The 24,690-nt window shown below is 38.5% G+C and overlaps 1 protein-coding gene across 3 annotated transcripts; it reads left to right on the top strand.

The window, feature by feature from the left end:
• Positions 1–234: 234 nt before the first annotated feature.
• LOC102295254 (adhesion G-protein coupled receptor G1) lies at positions 235–16,260 on the top strand. Of its 3 annotated transcripts, XM_042214785.1 has the most exons (15): positions 235–518; positions 1,796–1,928; positions 2,119–2,161; positions 2,325–2,456; positions 2,781–2,835; positions 3,591–3,678; positions 3,821–3,949; positions 4,543–4,692; positions 4,770–4,824; positions 4,904–4,995; positions 5,644–5,762; positions 10,615–10,895; positions 14,011–14,104; positions 14,207–14,535; positions 14,622–16,260. In XM_042214785.1, exons 4-15 carry the CDS (start codon positions 2,399–2,401, stop codon positions 14,744–14,746), a joined length of 1,575 nt encoding a protein of 524 aa, XP_042070719.1. In that variant the 5' UTR covers positions 235–518; positions 1,796–1,928; positions 2,119–2,161; positions 2,325–2,398; the 3' UTR covers positions 14,747–16,260. The 3 variants fall into 3 exon arrangements, with proteins under 3 accessions (XP_042070719.1, XP_042070720.1, XP_005948645.1); XM_042214786.1 differs by having other exon boundaries at positions 241–518; positions 1,839–1,928; positions 2,119–2,456; XM_005948583.3 differs by having other exon boundaries at positions 241–518; positions 1,839–2,456.
• The last annotated feature ends 8,430 nt before the right edge of the window (positions 16,261–24,690 follow it).

Below are 24,690 nucleotides of genomic sequence, written 5' to 3'. Positions count from 1 at the left end.
TTCCCATGGGGTTGAATGCAACAATGATATATGGTATTCACAGTTAAACCCATGTGATCTAAATATAATCTAAATGTAATATGCATTTTAATACGTCACAAAGGTAAATGTAGTTAATTAGAGCAACAAAACTATCATATGAATAACAAAATATAATTCCCTCGTATGCAACTTGTTGTGTGAAGGTAGCATATTCGTTTTGAGCGGAGACTGAGAAGGAGAGAACGTATATAGCGGAGAAACACACGGGTGTCAGTTCAACACGTGCGACATACTTGGCTTTGTTTGTGTGTGACCAGACGTTAACAGTGTGAGGTGACATTTCCGAGAGTTGCACCACAGTGTAGAAAGGTGTTTTCAACTGCAACTGGTAAGGTTAAAGGTTGGTCGCGACAACTCGTCTGATCAGCGGACCCTGATATGGACCGTCGGAGAGCTGTAAAGTGACTTGCTGGCGCGCTGTAGCACAGACAGCGCGGTGTCCTCAGGAGGAGCCGAGAACTGGATTCAGTGGACTGGTGAGCCACCGACAGAGCCGCTTTGTTTCCATTTTTATGTGCAGTGTCTTTACTTATATTGGTCAAGGGACTTTAGTGAACAGGATTTACAAAGGGGTTATGCATAAAAATAAAAATAAAATAACAGTTATGACTTTATATCTTTATGACTGCATGTATGTTACTGTACATACATACCCAGTCCAGTACTTTTTGGCCACTTAAAATATCTTTATAGAACTCTTGCTATATTTGTTGCAATTTCTGTTGTCCTCTTCGCCAGATTACTCTTAAAAAGGCATTTTTTAATGTCAACGAGACTTTTTAACTGGATAGTAAACTAAAAGGCACTTTGCCAAAAACTGATTGTGGCTTCTACCTTGTGATAGGAATGTTGTTTGTGGCTCAAGATGACTTGATATCATTCATGAGGGATATATTTGACACATTTCACATAGCATAGGCCAACAAGTGTTTTTTGTTTTTGTTTTTTTGTTGTTGTTGTTTTTTTTTTGGGGGGGGGGGGGGGGGGGGGGGGGGGGGGGGGGGGCGGTGGCGGCACATTAACTAGGGGCCGAAAATCAGTTTTTGACAGTCAATCACATTTTGGCACAACACCACCAAGATGTGATAACCTGCTTCTGTGTTCCTTAATAATATTTCATAAGGTATTATTTAATTTAAAATATCTATTTCATTTTCATTTTCTTGTGGGGATAGGTTAATTGGATAATCCAAATTGTCACTAGGTGTGAATGTGAGTGCGAATGGTTGTCTGTCCCTGTGTGTTGGCCCTGCGACAGACTGGCGACCTGTCCAGGGTGTACCCTGCCTCTCGCCCTATGACAGCTGGGATAGGCTCCAGCGCCCCCCGCGACCCTGAAAAGGATAAGCGGAAGCGAATGGATGGATGGATGGATATTTCATTTTCTAAAGTAACTGTGATATCATTTGAATTTATAAAAAATGTGTGTTTTTGTACATTTTTATGCTGCACCAAAGTACAGTAAATGTTCTGTTCTTGTGCTTAAGTTGTCTGGGATCAATTCTTTCATTAGTGTTTAAGTGTAACCTGCAGGCAAGGGGTTTATGGTTAGTTTCCTTGATTCCTGTCCATACCAAAACCATTGTGGAATCTGATGCAATAACTAATCCAACACCCAAAATAGTGGGTTTAAACTGATGTAAGAGGGTTTAGACTCAGTATAACGGGTGGAGTGCTACACTTTTCATGACATCTGTTGAAGTTCTTAGACCTGATATATAATTTTGAATAATTTGTGCATGTCTTTATGAAGGTGTCTGACACATCTTCTTGTCGATCTGGTTACCCACTAGCAGAGGAAGAACAGAAAACTTTCCTTGCCACTACTTAAAATGATAAACCTGTAATACCACAAGTCCATCACACCAAACCTCATTAGATCTAAGGTAAGTTTAAAGCAAACCACTACTAACGGAATTTTTGGAATAATACATGAGCTATTCTGATTAGAAATGAAATAGACTATGTAAAGAGAAACAGGTCAGGAAGAATAGAAAAATACAGCAGTCCAGTTACCTACAAAGACTTTATTTTCAAAGATTTGCATTTTATTTTACTGTGTGCTGCAACCTGTAGAACTGGTGTGGCGCAAGTTCCTGTTTTACTTCCTCAGCAAGCTGTAAGTATCAGCACTTCTTTAGTACTTAAAAGTACTTGATTATTGTGATAGCACTGAAAGAAATTGCCTGATGTGAGTCATTTCCTTTTCTGAGCTGTGAACCATAGATCTGTTAAAGCATGTGATATATGTAGATATGAAACTCCCATTTGATTTCATTCAGCAAACACAACCAGACAGAAAAATACCCTCTGGACCTCTTACAGCAGATCTATATCTGTTGATGAGTGAGACGCAATGTGGATTACACTTTTTATCACAACAACCCTCTGTTTTTCTATGTCCCGAGCTGGTGGTGAGTAAACCTACCATGTTATCACTCTTATGTTGAAAGGAGTATACTTGTGAAGTGAATCTCAAAGTCATGAATCCTTGAAAAAGTAAAATTACCCAGCTTCTTTGTTACCAATAGCTATTAAAGACTCTAAGTCAACCAGTTTCACAAAACTACCTGCAATTTTATCAAGTGCTGATCAAATACTTATAAAATAACATCTTGTCTCTCATGTGTCTCTGGAGTTAGATGCCACTTAGACGTTTTATCAGCTTCCAGTCTTGTTTAAATGTATTCATTATGCAAATTTTGGTCTTTCCTTTTCTGTGTGTTTTATTTTGACAGACTTTTGTGAAAATGTTCTTAAAGAATGCCGAGACAGTGACCCGTCATGGATAGGGTAATGCAGCTTCTACTGTACATGTCGCATTCCTGTTTGTGAAAAATAAATTGTCCTACATGAATGAATAAATGCTGTCAGTACTTGTTAATTGTTTTCAACAGTGGCTGCTTTTCAGTGGTTTTACATGGCTTCATCATCAAATAAGAATCATTAGAGTATTAGTATACAGCCTCTAACATATACTCATTGTAACAAATACTGCTGTTTCAAACAAGAACACAGTGTAACACTTTGGAATAACCATAATTTTGTATTATTGTTTAAGTGTATTGTGTATGTTGGCGTGTATTTAAACTTGTTACATACTTGATTCATCTAGAAACATTATTTGGATGATTTACTGTACTTTTTATATTTCTTTCTTATTTTTCTTTTTGGATTTTGTTAGCTGCTTGGAATTGACAAAGCTGTAGAATGTGATACTATGATAATATGGACATTATTATTTAATTATTGTCAGATTTTCACAGCTCAGCGTTATTTTGTGCAAATTGAAAAGCACTGAAGGATGCTTAAACCAAATACAACAGAATCTATTTCTGTTCATCTCAAATTCTTGCAGTTTCATTTTTTCTCCTTTAATTAAATGTATATCCATGAACAAATGAAGTAACCAAATAGCAGAGAAAGGTCCACTATGAAATAATTGATCTTACTTCTCATCTCTTTGCATTAGTTTGTCTTTTTTATCCTCAGTTATATCCCTGTTTGCATGTTTATATATCTGAACTATGTTAAATATCTGTTGGTAGTTGTTACGAGGATCGAATTATGACCTGCAAGCCAAGAGGCCGCTCCATGACAGGCATCAAACAACTCAAAGTAGACTCGCTTCAAGAGGTGAGGTCATTTGGAGCTGAAGTGCTTTTTAGAAGTGAAAAAGTTACATTTGATCTGAATTTCTGTATTTTTGTATTAATGAACTCTAATTACTGACAACCAACACATTTTTTAAAGTTATGTTTTCGTGTATGCTTTTTAGGTTGATGTGAGACCTACATTTGAACATAGAGTTCACATCCCATCAGCAGCTCTACAAGAAAGCATAGGAAATGTGCCTGAGGTGGATGCCCTGGTGGTGGCCTCTGTAATAAACAGCAGTTATTTTAAGGTTGGTAACGCTAAAAGCAACAGAAAAAAAACTTAAATATCCCCACGAGCAGAGTCTCTTCACAATCAGCTGTTGCTTATTATGAAAAATGATTAAAAGTTGCTCCTTTAATAAAGAGTTGTTTTCACTAAGGGCCACAATGACAAATGTTTGCTTTAATTTAGTCTAAAATGTTTGTCTTATATTTGTCTTATATGACAAATTCCTCAACCAGTCTACAAACAACTTTATTAGACTTTAAAATGTTTATTTCAGAAAAGTAATGCATTCTGACTACAGTTCTATAAAAAGGCTACTCACAACAACAATCTTTGGCTACCTTTACCTAATATTACAATTTGTTTAATGGTCTGAAACATGTAAGTGCGAGAAATATAAAAGAAATCTTCAAAATGCAAATACTTTGTTCATAACACTGCGCTTGTGGCTGTACAAACTGTAGCTACAACTAGCCAACATTTAAAAAAAAATATCTTGAAATTTAACTACAAGTCCTCTGCCAGGATTAAAGGCTAGATTAGTTTTTGAGATTTGAGATACATTTTTTCATATTAATCCCACCCTAACATAACTGTTATGTGCCGTCCTTTCAGCTGAGTCCTCCCCAAAGAAGTAGGACACCACAAATTCATCGCAGAAATGGCAAAGTATTTAGGGACTCAGCCGTATGTGTGCGGGCAGGAAACCGTGCAGTCGAGAATCTCTCACAACCCATCACGTTAACCTTCAAACACAACAAAGAGGTAAAAAGACAAAAGTGTTGGACGAACATCTTAAATAGAAAATGTAACAACCTGTTTACCGTTCATTTTGATTCCAGGTTGAAAGTGGAACGTGTGTATTTTGGAAGGAAACATCAGCAAAGGATGGAACAGGTACTACTGGAGATGTCAACCTTCAGTGTTTTTGTTTCTAAATAAAATGACTTAGTTACTCCAAATGTTTTCTTTATAGGTTACTGGAGCAATGAAGGCTGTGACACAAATTACACGGCACATGAATTTATTTGCAGCTGCAACCATCTGAGCTTCTTTGCTGTGCTTGTGGTGAGCTGAAAATCTCTTCCTACATATGATAAAAGCCTTTGGCAAACACCATGTTTATCTAATTAATATTTAATTAGATCAACATATTGATAAACAATTTGAATTGAGAGGCTGTCTCAAATTTATACTGTATAAATAGCCACGTATTTAGTTCCAGTCTTTCCACAACCAAATGACCAGAACTGAAATGTCAGCAACACACTCAAAGATGATAATTATGATATTTAAATTATAATTATAGTTATAAGTTCACTGTACACATAATTTCGTTGTGCATGTACAATAACAATAAAGGCCTATTCTATTCTATGAGCAAACTAGTGTGTTACACATAGATTGTATAAAAGATAGAGGGAGCCACCATGGCATCAAATCACAATTTAAGGCTATGGGTCAGCACACCTGTCACTCTAATTTTAAGCTTTGCCAGCACATGGATCACTTACAGAAATAATTAACTCATCATATAGTTGTGATGAAGGGTGAACCAACCGATACATTCCCAACCATGTATTGCACCAAAATGTCGTGCCATCTTAACATGGAAATTTAGCAATTGATCAATTAACAAATCTTGGTCTACTACTAAAACAAATTTCTTATGTAAAATACATTTCAAAACAACAACTTCATCTTTTTATGTTGCAGAATCCAGGAATATCGGTGACAAAAGCTGATGCCAACAAACTAAACTACATCACTTACATTGGATCAGGACTCTCCGCCCCCTTCGCACTGATCAGTTTGTTCATCTATATTTATCTACAGTGAGTAGATGTTATATTATTCACATTTAAAACTTTATAGTTTTCAGTTCCCAATTGTGATCAAATGAGAAACTGGAGAAAATAGACTGTATAAAAGCTATTCAGTTCGTTAGTGACAGCAGCTCAGTGATAAGGTCTCTGACCACAACACCCACACTCAAACATGAGCAGATGAAAATAAGAGATGAAAAAATAAGAACAAACCGATACTCTTAAGAATTTTGCATCTCAAACGATGAAGAAAATAAGGAAGTACCAGGTTGTTTCCAACTGCTTCTTAAACAAAGTATGCACAATTTGGACTTCTATACCTGGCTGATGCTCATACTAGCCTTTGGCCTCCAGCTGTCTTCCCCTAAATCAGTGATTAATGACCCACTCTTAGTCACGTTAAGTTTAAGGAAATCGTCATTCCAAACATTTAACAAATGCAGGCAAAGCATCAGCCAGACCTGACTGTGAGGTCTGAAGAGGAGGCAGCAGTGCAGTGTTATCAGGAAACTTCAAGTCTAGGAGCTGTCTGTGTACATGATAAAAACCAGAGGAGAAAAAACACAGCCCTCAGGAGAGCTGGAGTTTGATAGGTTTGAGAGGGTTGGACATTTTACAGAAATCCCATTCAAGTTTCTCAGTTACAAAATTCAAATGTAACATTAAAATCTGATCAAGTAAAATAATTTCAGAGGCCAGTCAGTCCATCAGTACATGGGGCTGCACCTTATCAAAAGCAGAAGATGCTTATATGCTGTATGATCTAGAACAATGAACTTATCATCATCTATATCAGTGCTTACTTTATAAGCAAACAGCAGTGGCTCTAATCTGTCATCAGTTGAGGACACAACCTCATCAGTTTTTTTTTTATCACAAGATGTGTAAATACAGCTGATCTTAACTCATTTAGTTTTCTTGCATCTTTTTTTTAGTATTGTGATTAATATGTTTTTTTTCTAAATGACTTCACATCAGTTACATTTCATTTGTTCTGTATGCTGGTTATGTTTCCACCCTCTACACATCTCTGTACGATTGTAGAAAAATCCTCACTGAGCTAGATGGCATCGGGGGCCAGCAGCTGTCCTATTCACCATTTTCAAGATGGTTTCAGCCTGTTCTAGTGACATGACAAAATGATTCTGAGAAAGATTCACTAGTATGAAAAAAACATTTTTTCATTTCACATTCCTCCATTGCTTCCTCACTTCTCCACAGCTGGTGTTAGCAGCAGCACCAGCAACCTGTAAGGATTGGTTACTATTTGTTGCTGGTTCACAGTCAGGCAACCCCGACGGCTTACATGCCGTTACTTTGACACATTTTGCTGCATTTATGTTTAGTTTAGTTTTTTTTATTGTTTTCTCTCAGCTTTCCAGCTCCACCTTTTCACCACTTCTTCCACACTAAACTTTTTCACAAGGTGCGTGAGAAGGTAGAGGGGAGCCGGTCGCATTAAGAAAGTTGATTGAACAATCCAGTGGCAGTATTTAAAAAATGAACAAATGGGCTGCTGTCAGTGTTTTGACACCTGTTGTGCCAAGGTAGTTATCTCCTACAGCATTTGTGTCTCCTGCGCTCCCAACGGGGGAGAAACTAATTCTGTCAGGGATAACTAGCTTTGCATAACACCTGGTGCATGGCGGCCCTTCAGGCAAAGACAAGCAAAGGGAACCCATACAGTTAATATACATACATTTAATAAAATGTAATGGAGTAGCATGATGGTGCAAGTATTTCCCGTTTTTTCACAACATTAGTTTTGGCTATGATATCATACAGAAGACAACTTATTACAGGAAGAAGAGGAGTGGGAAAAGGTGGTGGTACTAGGGGAATCGAGGGGGGCAGTATATCTTGAGGTTCAATGTTGTTATGGCACTGAGAAGTAAACTGCTTTTGACGCTGTTTCTCAGGTGGCAACAGGTCAAAAGTGAGACCAAGATTATTTACTCAACCCTGCTAAATTGAGTAAGTCCTGTAGAGAGGCCGTAGTTTCTGCACAATGTGATACAGTACTTTCTGTAAAAAGTCATGACCTGTTTTTGACTCACTTTGGTCTTCCCGAGTACTCTGATGAAATGAAGTCATAGCTGTACCTTCTGCTAACTGCAGAGTCTTCTTTAAATTGCAACAATTAAAGTCTCACAAGGAGGAATTTAGCAAATGGAGCAAATAGAGTCCAGTTTGTGCATTAGGTCAGCGATTATCTGAGGAGTAGCTGACATGTTGACTTGTGGATGATTAAACACTGCTGTATAAAACAACTGTTGTTGTTTGGCAAATAGAATACATGGAGTGAATTTATCCACAGTTCCACTGCAGCAGTACATATCCTGATGTTTGCAGTATTACACTGCTTCCATTTACATAAACAGCTGGTATCTGTAGAGCTCTGTAGGGAAAGAAGAAACTCTTGACTCAGACTAACTCTCCTATGTGTGTCTCCACAGCAATGTAATTACATAAAATAAAATAGAATGCACTCATACTCTGCATCACCAAAGAACTTACTAATAGCCTGTAATACTCTGACAGAGTATACAGTGGGGCAAAAAAGTATTTAGTCAGCCACCGATTGTGCAAGTTCCCCCACTTAAAATGATGACAGAGGTCAGTAATTTGCACCAGAGGTACACTTCAACTGTGAGAGACAGAATGTGAAAAAAAAATCCATGAATCCACATGGTAGGATTTGTAAAGAATTTATTGTAAATCAGGGTGGAAAATAAGTATTTGGTCACCTCAAACAAGGAAAATCTCTGGCTCTCACAGACCTGTAACGTCTTCTGTAAGAAGCTTTTCTGTCCCCCACTCGTTACCTGTATGAATGGCACCTGTTTGAACTCATCATCTGTATAAAAGACACCTGTCCACAGCCTCAAACAGTCAGACTCCAAACTCCGCCATGGCCAAGACCAAAGAGCTTTCGAAGGACACCAGGAAAAGTATTGTAGACCTGCACCAGACTGGGAAGAGTGAATCTACAATAGGCAAGCAGCTTGGTGTGAAAAAATCAACTGTGGGAGCAATCATCAGAAAATGGAAGACATACAAGACCACTGATAATCTCCCTCGATCTGGGGCTCCACGCAAGATCTCATCCCGTGGGGTCAAAATGATCATGAGAACGGTGAGCAAAGATCCCAGAACCACACGGGGGGACCTGGTGAATGACCTGCAGAGAGCTGGGACCAAAGTAACAAAGGTCACCATCAGTAACACACTACAACGGCAGGGAATCAAATCCCGCAGTGCCAGACGTGTTCCGCTGCTGAAGCCAGTGCATGTCCAGGCCCGTCTGAAGTTTGCCAGAGAGCACATGGATGATACAGCAGAGGATTGGGAGAATGTCATGTGGTCAGATGAAACCAAAGTAGAACTTTTTGGTATAAACTCAACTCGTCGTGTTTGGAGGAAGAAGAATACTGAGTTGCATCCCAAGAACACCATACCTACTGTGAAGCATGGGGGTGGAAACATCATGCTATGGGGCTGTTTTTCTGCCAAGGGGACAGGACGACTGATCCGTGTTAAGGACAGAATGAATGGGGCCATGTATCGTGAGATTTTGAGCCAAAACCTCCTTCCATCAGTGAGAACTTTGAAGATGAAACGAGGCTGGGTCTTCCAACATGACAATGATCCAAAACACACCGCCCGGCAACAAAGGAGTGGCTCCGTAAGAAGCATTTGAAAGTCCTGGAGTGGCCTAGCCAGTCTCCAGACCTCAACCCCATAGAAAATCTGTGGCGGGAGTTGAAAGTCCGTGTTGCTCGGCGACAGCCCCAAAACATCACTGCTCTCGAGAAGATCTGCATAGTGATTTTTGTTATTGACCAAATACTTATTTTCCACCCTGATTTACGAATAAATTCTTTACAAATCCTACCATGTGGATTCATGGATTTTTTTTCACATTCTGTCTCTCACAGTTGAAGTGTACCTCTGGTGCAAATTACTGACCTCTGTCATCATTTTAGGTGGGGGAACTTGCACAATCGGTGGCTGACTAAATACTTTTTTGCCCCACTGTATCTGAGTCTGGTTTGTGGCAAAAACCTCTGAGGACACAAATACTGTGAGTTCCTACTGTGCTGTTTATGAACTAAAGGGTCGAACTTTTGCTACAGATGTATTTGCTAACTTTTGTCAGGGTTCCCTGTATAAAGAAACATCCCTCTTCCTTTAACAGTTGTCTCTGCAAAGAATGATGAGCGTGTGAGGTTGTAGAGATTGCGTCACAAAAGCTCAGTTGCTGCTTACATTTTGGGAACTATTTTTTTTCAACATGTTGATGCTGGTATAAACAAAATGTAGTCACTTCCCCAGAGACATCTTCTATCAAGTAGCCTCAAAGAAACACTGCTACGAGGGCCTGGAAATGCAATAAAAAAAACCTGAACATTAAGAAAACAAACTCAATAATATTAATGGTAGAAAAAAAAACATGTGATTGTGAATGAAATTTGTAAAGTAATTAATTAAAGAAATGTTGTGTACATTAATATATCTGCCTGAGAGTGATTTTGTCATGTTTGTCTTTGTAATTTGTTTGTTTAATGAATTTGTTGATTTTCCCATTTCAGTTCAACCCATATTCTGTTACATTTCTAACATTATATGATGCAAATGAGGCGACTGCTACTTAAAGTGTGGTATTAAGTGAACTTTGTGGCTACATCTAGTTAAGAGACCATTAGAGAAGTGAGGCTACCGCCTCATGGCCTTTCTTACATATTGTTTTATCTGCTGCATTAGTGTGGAGTTATTACCATCATCTCACATCTAAAAAGGCAAGATAATGTCCACTATCTCCACAGTTGGCAACAAGAGAATAATTTTGTTTCTGTTTTAGTCGGCGGCATCCTGAGAAATCCATAAGTCTGCACATGCAGCTAACAGTGGCGATGTTCTGCCTCCATCTCACCTTCCTGCTGTCCAGCCTCCTGGCCCAACTACTGAAGGAAAAAGAGGACAGCTCATCTTGCCTGGTACTGGGTCTGGTTTTACACTGGTCCCTGCTGGCCACCATGACCTGGAGTGCTCTGGAGGGGTTCCACCTCTACCTTCTGCTCATCCGGGTCTTCAACATCTATGTGAGGAGGTACCTGCTCAAACTCAGCCTGATTGGATGGGGTGAGTGTCGTTTAGGTGGAACGCTGCTCTGCAATACACTGTCACAAATCTTTAAATGAAAGTGGATTGCGTTGAAGTGTTACATCACAATAAAGGCTTAAACCCTTTATTGTGATGTATTGTGATGTCAAGTAAATTCGCCTTATTTGCATAACCTACTGTATTTAAGCACAACAGACACTGACCAAACACTAGGGCAAATAGGTACAAAACTACTTTAAAAAAAATCACGAATCATGAAATGTCTTGTATGTATTTTAAAAGTAATTAAATGACACTGTTATAAATTAGGCCTTAACTGAAAAGCCTGTCTAAGAGAGATGTGTTTTAAGTTCAGATAATAATACTGTGAAACAGACGATCTGATATGGACGATCGTATATTGTTCAGCTTTAGTCATTCTAATTTATTCTGTTGTTTAGAATCAACAGCTGTTGGTAAGATCACCTGTGCAGTCAGCATGGGGCACAAAATTTTAAGGACAGGGTTCATACAGGTGCTTGAAATCCTTGAAAATGATAGAATTTTAATATTGTCTTTTCAAGGTTTGAAAAGTGCTTGAATTTCAGATGTGGTGCTTAAAAGTGCTTGAAAGTGTAACTGTATGTCATCACCACAAATAACATTCTGATTGAATAGTTTTCTTATCAGATAGAGAAATAAAATGAGTTGCAAAATGTAAAAACAAAATTTCAATTTGGGTCGAAAGTGCGGACTTCAAACTATACACCAGTTTTTAAATTGTGTTGATCGGCCATGTAAAACCAGAGGTATGATAAAAAATACACGCAATGTTTTTTTTTTTAATAAAACAGTGGTGTTTGCAGGGGGAACAAACAGCACTAGCAATCACTCTCAGCCTGGGAGTAAAAAAAAGGAAAAGAAAAAATACTCCTTCCCTATTGGTGAAAAAATGTACCATTTTGACCAATCAAAAAATTTGGCATTTGGTTGTTTAGGAAGAGGGGGAAGTTTTAGGAGTGACACCAGTGAGAGAGAGCAAGTGAGCGAAAGAAAGAGAAAGTGAGTTTTGATAGATACGTGATAGATTTGTGACGTTTACCATGTTTGGAGTCTCACGTTAGTGTGTTATCTTGTGTAGTTAGTGTGTAGTGTAGTCGTTGTTTTGTTTTGTGAGTCACTTCTACTAGAGAATGTCACAGTTGCTGCAAAAAAGCCACAAAAGGCAGATCGCAGTGTAAACGCTGTCTCCAGGTGGAAAACAGGAGTGACACACCTGCTGTCAGACCTGCAGGTTTATCCCTGTGCTGTTCTCCTCTGTCTTAGTGGATACAAATTATATTTTGGAGTTGCATAAAGAATTTGTGTGCCTTCCTATTTGGTGCAGAACACCTTACTGTTCTGTAAGTAGTTTTAAATGGTTATATAAAAACGTCTGAGCCTTGGTTGCATTTTTGGGTGTAAATAGTACCATATAACTTTGTTGTTTGCAAAACTTGTGCATATTTTTTTTAAATGTACAATTTCTATTTGCATTTCAAGTCTGAATTTAGATCAGTTGTGCTTATACAGTATGTCAAAATGAGAACATAACAGATGGGCAAGATAAACAGTTTTTAAAGGTGAAATATAGACGCCAAATAAAAAGTAGTCAAAAATGGCCAGTTATACCCTGGACCCCAGAGGGTTAAAGGCTAAAAGCAAAGTTGTCACCAAGTACTGTTTATATTTCTATGTATTTCTGCAGGCACTAAGTATTAACTTAGTGCCTTTGGGTGAAATAATGATAATATGAGGGACCGATCCATTCGGTCACAAAGAATAGCCACTTGTTTCCGTGCTACCAAAGTTCCCCGGCTTTCATTCACAATGTGATTATCGTCAGCACCTACACATTAAACTACTTAAACATTATAAATGTCTTCAAGCTCACAATGAGGCCACAATAAGGCCTGTATCTACTGTCTCAGCCACTGAGACAGTAGATACATTTATATGTGTTTTTATAAATGAATATTTCATACTTTAAGGCTGCCTGTTTATTTAAGGGAGATGAACAAAATACTGTAGCGGGTCAGGGCTGTTTGGGGTTTGACAGCTATGTTTTGTTGTTCCAGGCGGCAGCGTTATGTTGCCATGGTTACAGGTGATGCTCTCTCTCTCTGTGACTGTGTGTTTCTGGGTGGAGAGAGCGCCTTTTTCTTGTGGTTGTTGTTATGCTAGAGCTACACCGAGCAGTTGAGTTAGCAGCGTTGTGTTTCCTGTTGAATGCTAATAAACGGCTGTGCTCCCTGGCTAACTCTGTGGGAAGCAAGACCAAACGATCCCTTTGTCTCCTCCTTGTCTGAGCTCGCCACAATGCATTAGAATTGTACGTGATAATATCATAGATGATAGATTAAATAAAAAATTGGAAGTAGATGCTTGTGGGTTCTTAAAGTCTTATATATTGAATTGAACTATGTGATCTATTCAAAGCCTCTTGCAGTCAGTGCTGTTCTCCATGCCTGTCTGACTGTACATGATGTTATTAGCACAAACACTTTAAAGGTGATCATTTAGGACTTCAGCAATAATGCAAACAGCAATGTAGTTAAACATCTTACAGTTAGTTTTATTAGGAATTAACTTAAAAAACAAACAAACATCTGTCTCCTATTTTTTGTGTCATACAGGAAAGAAGCATCAATATCTGATGAGAAGACTTATTTATTTCTGTTTTGTTTGTTTTTTTCAATAGGAAATGAATATCTAACAAGTTGATCTGATCACATTTTCACATCTTAATTCTTAAGTGAAATGCGCATTTTGAGTTTATACAATATATGCATTTAAGGCGACCATTTCCTTTTGCAGTATGTTTGTCTGGTGCGTTTTTCTATGTCTTAACAAAAGGGGAACAAAGGTGTTTAAGTTCACCTAGGATGATTTGTCTTAACTTTCACATGGTCTTACTGAGGTGATGTGAATTGAAGGTGCATTTTTGTTTGGAGGTGGGCGCTGCTCTGCAATACACTGTCACAAATCTTTAAATGAAAGTGGATTGGTTGAAGTGTTGCAGCAGCATTGAGAAGTAGAGAAACAGTGATAATAATGCCTCACGCTGTCCTAAAGAACATTCAGCTGACATTAATTCTGTCTTCCATGTTTTCAGGTTTTCCTACACTGGTTGCAGCTGTTTGTGGGATTTCACGTGTTTATGGCAAATACACTCTGAAATACAGCAACAGCAATTTAACACAACACATGTAAGAAACTATCTTTGATATCATTTTATATTAGAGTGAGCCAGGAGATTTTATTTCTTAGCAAATTCATGCTGTTTTTTTAATTTCTTTATTAATGAGCAGGTGCTGGATGAGCAACGAGTCTGAACAAAAGCTCCTCGTAGTCAGCTACATCACTACCGTGGCCTTTCCTTTCTTGGTGGTTGTGTTCAATGCCTGCATGCTGGGGCTGGTGGTGTTTAAGATGTGGGAACTAAGAAGGGGTGATAGAAGCTTTGGAAGCAGCAGTGACTGGAAGAAGATAAACAAAGAGAGAAAGAAGAGGTTATGGAAGGACTGTGTCACAGTGCTGGGCCTCAGCTGTGTCCTTGGGTTACCTTGGGGGTTAGCCAGCACTACATACGTTTCACTCGCTGGGATCTACATATTCACCGTATTGAACTCCCTTCAAGGTTAGTATGCGATCATCATGTCAAGGATTAACTGGACTTTGATCATTTAATAGAAGAACTGACAAACTATGTCTCTCTCTTCACAGGTCTATTTATTTTCCTGTGGTCTGTGGCGATGGCCTGGTCAAAATCTCAACCTGAAAATAACTCATCAATCAGAGACTCTTCCTCTCAGAAAATGATGACTACTAGTTTCAACAGCAGAAACTGAAAAGACTAATGCATTATCCATGACCTATATTAGGTGTTGGGCTTCTATTGATATGTAGTTCAGTATAACCAATAGGGCTGCCACGATTAGTCGACTATCAATATCGACGACTGATTTAATAGTTGACGCGTCATTTGAAGCTTTGTTTGCTTTTTTTGAGGTATTGTGCACTTAGAGATGCTCTTCTGTATAACCTGGTTGTAATGAGTGGCTCTTTGAGTTTACATTGCATTGCTATTGCACATGTGTGGATGTGTGTGTTTGATCAGTTGAAGTCTTTGTTGTGGAGTCTGACAGCAGTGGGGAGGAAAGACCTGCAAAATCTCTCCATCCCACATTGTGGGTGCCACAGCTGCCACTGAAGGAGCTGCTCAGTGCTCTCAGAGTCTCCTGCATGGGGTGGGAGATATTGTCCAACAGGGATGACAGCTTAGGCACCATTCTCCTGTCACTCACCACCTCCACTGCATCCAGAGGGCATCCTAGAACAGAGCTGGCCCTTCTGATCAGCCTGTTCAGTCTCTTCCAGTCCCCAGCAGAAATGCTGCCCCCCAGCAGACCACACTGTAAAAGATGGCTGAGGCCACCACAGAGTCATAGAAGGTCTTCAGGAGTCGGCCCTTCACTCCAAAAGACCTGAGCCTCCGCAGCAGGTACAGCCTGCTCTGCACTTTCCTGCATAGGGCGTCTGAATTATGAGTCCAGTCCAGTTTATTGTTCAGATGAACACCAAGGTACCTCTAGCTGTCCACAGTCTCAATATCAATACCTTGGATGTTCAGTGGTTGCAGTGGAGGACGTTTGTGCCTGCAGAAGTCTACCACCAGCTCCTTGGTTTTACTGGTCTTGATCTGGAGGTAGTTCTGCAGGCACCAGTCCACAAAGCCTTGGGTCAGTCGTCTGTACTCCCTGCCGTCCCCATCAGTGATCAGGCCAACTATTGCAGAGTCATCAGAGAACTTCTGCAGGAAGCACTGGGTGGAGTTGTAGAAGAAGTCTGCAGTGTAGATGGTAAAGAGGAACGGTGCCAGAACCGTTCCCTGTGGGGCCCCCATAGTGAACTCTTATGAATTGCTCATGCATTTCATGCATGACTCCATAATCTGCTTTTTACCTGGATGGCCAATGATGCACTTCTGTCTCCTGCTGATAAAGGTGTTTATATCCCACCCCTAGCTCCTGAAACTGTCAGGAGTAGTGCAACATCACTATGTAGTACATGCTGTTTGGATCAAACAGTGTGTGATGTTGTTTAAGCTTAGCACAGGATATACCAAGAAACACGTTTCAGGTTATAGATGGAAATAGAGGAAACAGTTTGCTAGGAAGCCTGCTGAGTCTCTCTTACGCAGAACCCTGTCCACATCTTCTAAGATGTTTTTCTACACTGATAAGATAAGATAAGATAACTCTTTATTGTCATTGCACAGTCATACATAGTACAGTAGTACAATGAAATTGGAAAAACTGTCCTACGTCGGCACTACATATAACACAACACGACACGATATGACACATCACAACGCAACAAACAACACAACACAGTATATTAACTTAGTATAAAAAAGAAGAATAAGTGTATTTGTATTGCACACTGTTATTATTGCACATTAATTATTATTGCACCTTGTTATAAATATAAATATTATTATTGTTATTGTTTTAAACATTGTTACCTCTGCCTTAAAAATTCCAGGGAGGTAGCCAGTCAGGTCAGCTATTTACATTGTGGGCTTTCATCAAATCTTTTAGAAATGGCATAATATGATTCACATCATGTATTATAAATGAAATCTTACATGTGCTGGTTGTCTCTTGAATATGATCTTTGACATGTCACTCTGCATGCATGTTATTGTGTGAGGATTCCTGGTGTAATCATCCAAACCAATTTCCTCTCATATGAGGGTGACAGATTAGGTATTCTCAGACCTCGAGAAAGTGGTGACACATCTGAATAATTTAACTTAAAGAATAACTTAAAAAACAATTCAAATAAATAACTAAAAGACCAAATTTACCACTGACATTCATGTCAGTGATGAGCGTATGTAAACTTCTGGCCACTACTGTCAGTATCCGAGCTCTGATACCAGGGGAAAGGACAAAACACATTCAATAAAAGCATAATAAAATAGAATACTCATATTTTTATCAGTGTAGAAATGAAAGTTTCCTTAAATATGACAGATGCTAGTTTTTAAAGTTCAGATTTGAATCATGAATTCTTCCGCAATATTTAAAAGACTGAACGGATTCCACTGACTTTCCCTCAATGGACCGTGTTGCCTATAAGATGATTTAATTCTCTCTTCTTTTTTGCCTGTCCCGTTTGGTTCTTTAGCCATCAGAATTACTGTCGGGAAGGCCAAGAAAGATGCCCAACGGATTTACTTTAAGATGATTTAATTCTCTCTTCTTTTTTGCCTGTCCCGTTTGGTTCTTTAGCCATCAGAATTACTGTCCGGAAGGCCAAGAAAGATGCCCAACGGATTTACTTTACCTAGTGGATCATCGCAGTCTTGCCATATTGGTCCATTTGATTGACCTTGGTTTTATTTTCATTTGTTACAGACATGACTGGGAGAAAGAAAGAAAGAAAGAAAGAAAGAAAGAAAGAAAGAAAGAAAGAAAGAAAGAAAGAAAGAAAGAAAGAAAGAAAGAAAGAAAGAAAGAAGGAAAGAAAGAGAAAGAAAAACAGAGGGGAAGAGGGACAGTGAGAAATGGCACTTAAAAAAAATCACCTGGATCACCTGTTGAGAGAAGAATAAAAAGAGAAAACAAGCAAAAAAGAGAGCAACATAATAAACACAACACCATTGCAATAATCTAGCTAAGCATAAATAACAGTAAATACTAAATATTGAATTTTATTTTGCAAATGTCCAGGGTGCGAGGGGTCTTTGATGATGATGCTGGCTTTCTGCTGAAGTCTGCCAGTATAAATGTCTCTGAGGGGAGTTAGTATGGTGCCAATTGCCCACCCACGTGTAGTTTCCTCTTGTCCTCCGCGGTGCAGTAGTTGAAACAGAGTGTGCAGCAGTAAGTCAGAACGCTCTCGATGGTGGAGCGGTAGACGTTTCGAGAACCCTCTGACCTACTGCTGCACACTCTGGTTGCCATTTTTAGAAAAATAATAAGATGCAAGTTCAGGTTTCACTTCCTTGATAACCTATAATTCTCAACAGTTCCTGACAATTATGGCTTAACTTCTTCTTATTTGTTACGTATATGGAAAGCAGTACCATTTGATCACTTCCTTTTTCTTCAAAACATCATCTCATAATACTAATTTAGTTGCAAGTAATTGACTTTTGTTTCTGTGTGACTGTTATTTCATTGTTTTTTAAAGTATAATTGTATAAATGATCAAGACTAGCGCCTCAAGGTGCTTTATATTAACTCCTGGCTCCACCCGGAGCCTGCACCCATACCGCAACTGCCTAGAAAAAAAAAACCTGAGTTAATATGAACTTCACATTTAATAATAATAATAATGGATTGGATTTATATAGCGCTTTTCAAGGCACCCAAAGCGCTTTACAATACCACTATTCATTCACTCTCACATTCATACACTGGTGGAGGCAGCTACAGTTGTAGCCACAGCTGCCCTGGGGCAGACTGACAGAAGGGAGGCTGCCATATCGCGCCATCGGCCCCTCTGGCCATTGCAAGCAACTGTGGGTCAGAAGAGTAATAAGGGATCTAGCACTGTTGCCATAATTTGCCCAAATCATGGATCATCCCATCTGTTTACGCAAAACTACTGTAACCAATGACTGTTCTTAAGTAATTTCACTTAGTTGTTTTAACACTACAAGCTCAATAGCTTGAGATGAACAGTAATACGATAATGAGCCCAACACTAAGATATTCTGTAACCACTGCACATCCTGCTTTTTTCACTCATGTCTCTCTGTGTGATGCCAAATCCTCCACAAAGACCCTTAGAGAAAAAACAGCATTTCCCAGTGGAGCATCCTGGAGGTCCAGCCTGGATCAACAGATGCAAGAGGTGCTGCTGTAAATCATGTGATCAACTCTCCTTGTCTTTGAAAAGAGTGATACTGATTTTAACACCGTATATGTTTCACATTGTATACATATTTTTCAACAATACAATGTGATTGCATAACCAACAAGTAAAACCACAGTTTCCTTCACACACAAAAAAAAAAACACAAAAGCCTGATAAATCAGACACACAAAAAATCGTTTCCTTGTGCAAAAATGTGGTGTGAGGATTAGAACTTCAGGTGCCATGATATGTAGTGTTGCATTCACTGCTTCTGGCAGTGATATTACCATTACCATTACTAAAGTGATATGGTTAAAATATGTGATTAATACATGAATAGAGAAATCTGCCAGTACACTATTTATCCTATTTATTCCTATTAGATATATAGGAATAATATATATATATATGGATCAGCATTGAGTCTGAACAAAGGTGTGTGCTGGGGTTACCTTGGGGGTTGGCCAGCACTTCATACGTTTCACTCCCTATTCACCATGTTAAACTCACCTTAAGGTTAGTAGGTAAATCCTTATATGAAGTGTGCATAGGATGAAATATGCTAGAAGAATTATTAATGTTTAATAATGTGGGGCTTTGGCTCAGAAAGCAAAGACTCTTCAGAAAATGATGGACACCAGTTTAAACAACTGCAGCAGAAATGTATTATCCATGACCTATATTAGGTGTTGACTATTGACTGATGAACAATAACTTTATTTTTTGATGTTTTATTTCTTCTTTTATATGAAATCTTATTAATATTATATCAGTTTTGAAAAAATGCAGCTATGATTCTTATGGTTGCATTATTTTCAGATACGAGAAGGCAAAGATTTTCAGCAATTTAACAACAAATCACTTAATTTAAAAAAAAAAATGTGTTGTTGTATTATGGCTTAGATACGTTGCTGTAGATGGAAATTATAGATGTCCTGCACTCGTTTCTCATTTAGAGCATTTACTTCCAATGCCCTGTCAGATCCCATTTGGCTTCACTGCAGGTCAGTTTCTCAGTGAGGTGTACACTTTCAGGTATTTTCTTCTGGCTTTTACTTTTTCATTAAGTCCAGGATGACTCAAGCAGAAACATTTTGATCACAATATTGAAATTCACAATATTAAGCCTTCACACTTAAAAATGACACTTTAATGATCAGCTCTGAGAACTGTCATAAGGTTCGAGGTTTCTTGTTGGTTTCATGAGCTAAAAACCAAATGTAACCTCTTGCTTCAGTGGTTTGGGTGCAGTGATTGTTGTCGGTCACATCATGACTTTACAGGTGATTGTGAAACATGAATGTTGCATGACAGCTAAGTGGAAACATCAGTCATCAGTTTTCATGGTTTGTACACACATAAACCAATACTCTGATTGGTTTGGACTGAACTGACTTTTTAGTAAAATGGGGCTGCAGACGTCATGTGATGGTATCTGAGAGGAAGTGAAACTTTTATAAACTTCTATGAAACTCCACAACAGAGTTTCTCTGGAGTGATCCCTTGTGCACAATATTTTCTGTGTGCTTTTGGTTTTGCTCGTGCCTCTAATGGCTGATTGTTAGATTCTTAGATTCAATTTAGACACCCTAGTCTTTATGCAATTGAAATACTAACTTCAAGTGATCAAATGAAATGAAAAGGCTTTCTTTCCAATATGGAATATGGTGTTGTAGAGCTTTTTACCCCACTTCACATTTTCACTTTAGGCTCGTTGATTCAGAACAGTACGTAATATGACAGATTTCAATTCAATTAAGCTTCACCTCACCTTATATTGTAAGGCAAAGACCCTTGGAAGGAAAACCAAAATCATATGGTGGCCCTCTGTAAGCAGCACTTCAGCATAAAGTAAACAGACAAGATCAGATCTTCAACAGAAGCCATCTGCTTTTGTTGTTCCAAGTGAGGGGAAATAGAAGATAAAAAAGAAGAGCACATAGAGATAAGGAGGGCACAAACTATGAGAAGGCAACATTTTGTGGCACGCAGTAGCGCCGAATTGCTCTGTGCATCATGGGAAGTCCTCTAGCACAGGAAATTCGGGGGTAGCTCTACACTCTTTTATACTATACTATTTTCAGCAGTGCCGTCCTCTGCTCAACGGACATGGTAGCTTCATAGGGCTTTATAATTATTTTAGCTGCTGCTGTGTAGCTTTATCTATATGGATAAAATATTTTTAAAAAAATGTGTTTCTAGATTGAAAAAGTAGTTCTAGATTGTTATTTTTTTAATCTGTAATATGTAATAATAATAATTTAATCTGTAATAATAATATTAAGTAATAAGTAACCAAAAATATCTACCATTTTCTGCCCACACCCACACAAGGGCAACTCCTCCTGAAGTTGCCCTTGTGTGCGTGTGTCCGGCCATATCTCCTGCCTTAGGTGCCACCTTTTTTATTCAGCTGACTCCCATCAGCAATTAGAAGTACTTAAGGCCAGAAAAAGGTGAGCTCTAGTTCCAGAGAGCCATGCTGGTGTTTGCAGCTACTGAGCTGTGTGTGGTGACTGGTTGCTCCTGCTCGATGGGGAGGAATGTTTGGTGATTAATCCTTTTTTTACTTACTTTTCATTTACTGACCAACACCTGAGTTTTGTTTTGTTTCTTCAAATGGTGATAACAGCTTAACCGTCTCTTTTAGTTCAGTTATTAATAGAAGGATTACTAAAACTCTTTAACTTAACCATTTTGCCTCCATCTCTACTGGGTCTGCCCTGGTGGTCCTCCCAGTAGGTCTTGGAATTGGAAGTGCCAATTCTCATTTCTGCCACTTTCACACACAACACAAACGGCTCCAGTGCAAACTGAAGGTCACATGATGAAGCCAACAGAATCACATCATCTGCAAAGAGCAAGGATAAAATCATTAGGCCACCAATCAGAATAGAAACAGAGTACTTTATTAATGGAAATTATGTTGGTTACACTTGCTTCAAGGCAGTAACAGTGACAGACTAAACTATTTAAACAATACATGTACAATGTTACAGATTTAACAACTTTAAGAAATAGAACTGATATATACAAATCACTCGATTAAAAATATCAACATTTAACAGAGGTGATTATAAATAAATATCATATTTATGCATGCATATCATATTGAGAAGAATATTACAGAGTAGATAAAAGCGTGTGAAAAAGGCTGTAACTATTGCAGTGTTTACAGTGTATTAGATGGAGGAGGTGTACAGTGAGATGGCCATGGCCAGGAAAGATGTCCTGTGCCGTTCAGTGGTGCTTTTTGGTCATCTCGGTCTCACTGAATGTGCTCTCTGACTAGCCAGCACATCATGGAGTGGGTGGGAGGTAATGTCCAGCTTTGTCCTTATCTTGGACAACATCTACCTGTTAGACACCACCCTAAATGAGTCCAGCTCCATCCCCACAACATTACTGGCTTTGCGGATCAGTTTATTTAGTCTGTTGGCATCAGCAACCCTTAACCTGCTGCCCCAGCATGCAACAGCATAGAGGATAGCACTGACCACAAAAGACTCATAGAAAATCCTGAGCATCGTCTGACAGATGTTGAAGGACCTCAGAAAATAGAGACAACTCTGGTCCTTCCTATAAAGTGGAGTGGTGTTTTTTAAAGTGCAATTTATTGTCTATGTATACTCTGAGGTATTCATAGTCCTCCACAATGGCCATATTGACCCCTGGATTGAAACAGGGGTCAAGGTTTTCCTGGTTTTCCTAAAGTCACAATCAATTCCTTGGTCTTTGCCACATTGACAAAGGAGTCAACCATAGCCCGGTACTATATCAGAGTGGGTAGTAATAATAGAGTGGATAGTAACAATAATAAACATCATCATTATCATCATAATCATAATAATACATTTTATTTATAAAGCACCTTCTAGTGTCGCATGCAGCTGTGGAGTTAGCAGAGGAAGGAACGTAAACAGCCACCAACATTGCTTGGGTAAATTCCCTGGGCAAATAATACAGCCGGAGTACAGCAGTGCACAGTTCAATGTCAGGACAGGAAATCCGTTCTTTGATTGATATGTGGGCAGGGTTGTTGTTGTTGTTAACAAGAATGGCAAACCCCCTCGTTTCTGCTTACCGCTCACGGCGCTGCAGATATCCTGTTCATAAAAAGATTTTCTGTTCATAAAAAACTATGAAAATTATGAACAGAATCATGACAAAGAGCAGCCCTGGCGGAGTCCAACACCCACCGGAAACAGGTCTAACTTACTTCCAGTGATACGAACTGAGCTCTATTATTTATATTTTTATATTTGTACAAGGACCGAATGGTCTGTAAAAAGGGGCCAGACGCACCATTCTCCTGAATGGCCTTAATAAAACAACAACTGATAATTTTCTTTCATGTGACCATAGCAGCACAGTCTCCAGCAGACAACTCTCAAACTGATTCAATGCCTGTCATGTCACGTGGTTATATGCTGCCTGTGTGAATATTTCTATCATAACTCAGAACCACAACTTGTTCCGTGATCTTTGAGATATTTTGGAAAAAGTAAACATTGTCATGAATCACCTTCTCCAATGAGGTGTTATTCCTCCCTCTGCCAAGAACATAATGAACATTATTATTTATGAAGTACCAAGCATGATATTAACAGCCAAAATATAGTGAAAAAGTACATGTACATTCAAAAAGTACTTTAGTTGCAGTCCAGTGACCCCTGTCAAATAGATAAGAATGTTTATACGACCACATAGTGATAACTCATCAATGTGAGTAATTTATTCAGAATCCATTAAGAAATTCCATACCACATTGTTTATCACATACCACATATGTGATAAACAATTTACTGAACTGTGAATTCTGCAAAGCTAAGCTTGAACATTCAAAGAATATTAATATAGATATGGAAACGAGCATAATAGCTCTGTTGTAATGAAATCATCCTGCAGATGTAACTTTCCTGGTGTGCTCCTCAGTGATGCAGCTTCTAATATTACAGAATTTTATGCATCATTTATTTAAGACTTGAAATGGAGCTTGCAAAAGTAATCTGTTTTCAGTTTTACATTTGTCTACTTTCTTAACTTCTACACGTTTAAATCTTTATTTCTATTTTTTTATCTTTTCTATGAGGTGTCTTGGGTTTGGCTGGATTGTTGTCATCATATTTTGATTGTTCATCACAAATTGTTCATCAATTTTGAACAAACTGTGAATGTCTTTATTTTCTCGTGGACCAGTTAACCCACAAAACAGAGAAGCAGAGAATACTTTCTTTCCTACCATTACTTCAAATGATAAACCCGGAATACTACAAATCTCTTGCATCCAATACTTCTAATGTCTAAGGTAAGCTTAAAAAAACACTACTAACTGCATTTTTAGAATAAAACATTAACTATTCTGAATAGAAATGAAATACTATGTAAAGAGAAATACATCAGTAAGAATAGAGAAATAATATATAGTGCAGACCCGTAACCTTCAAAGATTTGCATCTTATTTTGTGTGCTGCAACCTGTAGAACTGGTGTGGCGCAAGCTCCAGTTTCACTTCCTCAGTAAGCTGTAAGTATCAGTATTTCTTGACCATGGTCCCCTGACCTTTTGTTTTCTACACATGAAAACTGTATGATTTAGAAATGTCCTCCTCTAGATGCCATCTAATGTCAGCCATTCAGTTACAGCACAAATATTTGTATTTGTTTCTAAGTTATTATTTTTTTTAAAATACATAAATTATTAGAACTGTCTTCACAGACAGACTCTTAAATGGCTCTACTGTTTTTTTCTACACAGTGTACCAGTCTCTATTCTCAGTTAATATTTCTGTGGAAATTTAGAGCAGAAGCTTAAAAGTATTTGATCATTGTGATAGCACTGAACAAAAAACAGCCTGTTTTGAGTCATTTCCTCATCTGAGCTGTGAACCACAGATCTGTTAAAGCATGTGATATATGTAGAT

The sequence above is a fragment of the Haplochromis burtoni genome, unplaced genomic scaffold (genome assembly GCF_018398535.1).
Source record: "Haplochromis burtoni strain Fernald_Lab_line unplaced genomic scaffold, NCSU_Asbu1 Contig_610, whole genome shotgun sequence".
In the NCBI taxonomy this organism is placed as follows: domain Eukaryota; kingdom Metazoa; phylum Chordata; class Actinopteri; order Cichliformes; family Cichlidae; genus Haplochromis; species Haplochromis burtoni.
The sequence above is the reverse complement of the archived record's forward strand: the minus strand, read 5'-3'. Positions and strand labels throughout refer to the sequence as shown.

Excerpts from the sequence above, each read along its gene's own strand:
- LOC102295254 (XM_042214785.1), top strand. The coding sequence starts at position 2,399 with ATGTGGATTACACTTTTTATCACAACAACCCTCTGTTTTTCTATGTCC. Across the intron at positions 4,996-5,643 it reads GCTTCTTTGCTGTGCTTGTG|AATCCAGGAATATCGGTGAC; the intron begins GTGAGCTGAAAA and ends TTTATGTTGCAG. Across the intron at positions 14,536-14,621 it reads CGTATTGAACTCCCTTCAAG|GTCTATTTATTTTCCTGTGG; the intron begins GTTAGTATGCGA and ends CTCTCTTCACAG.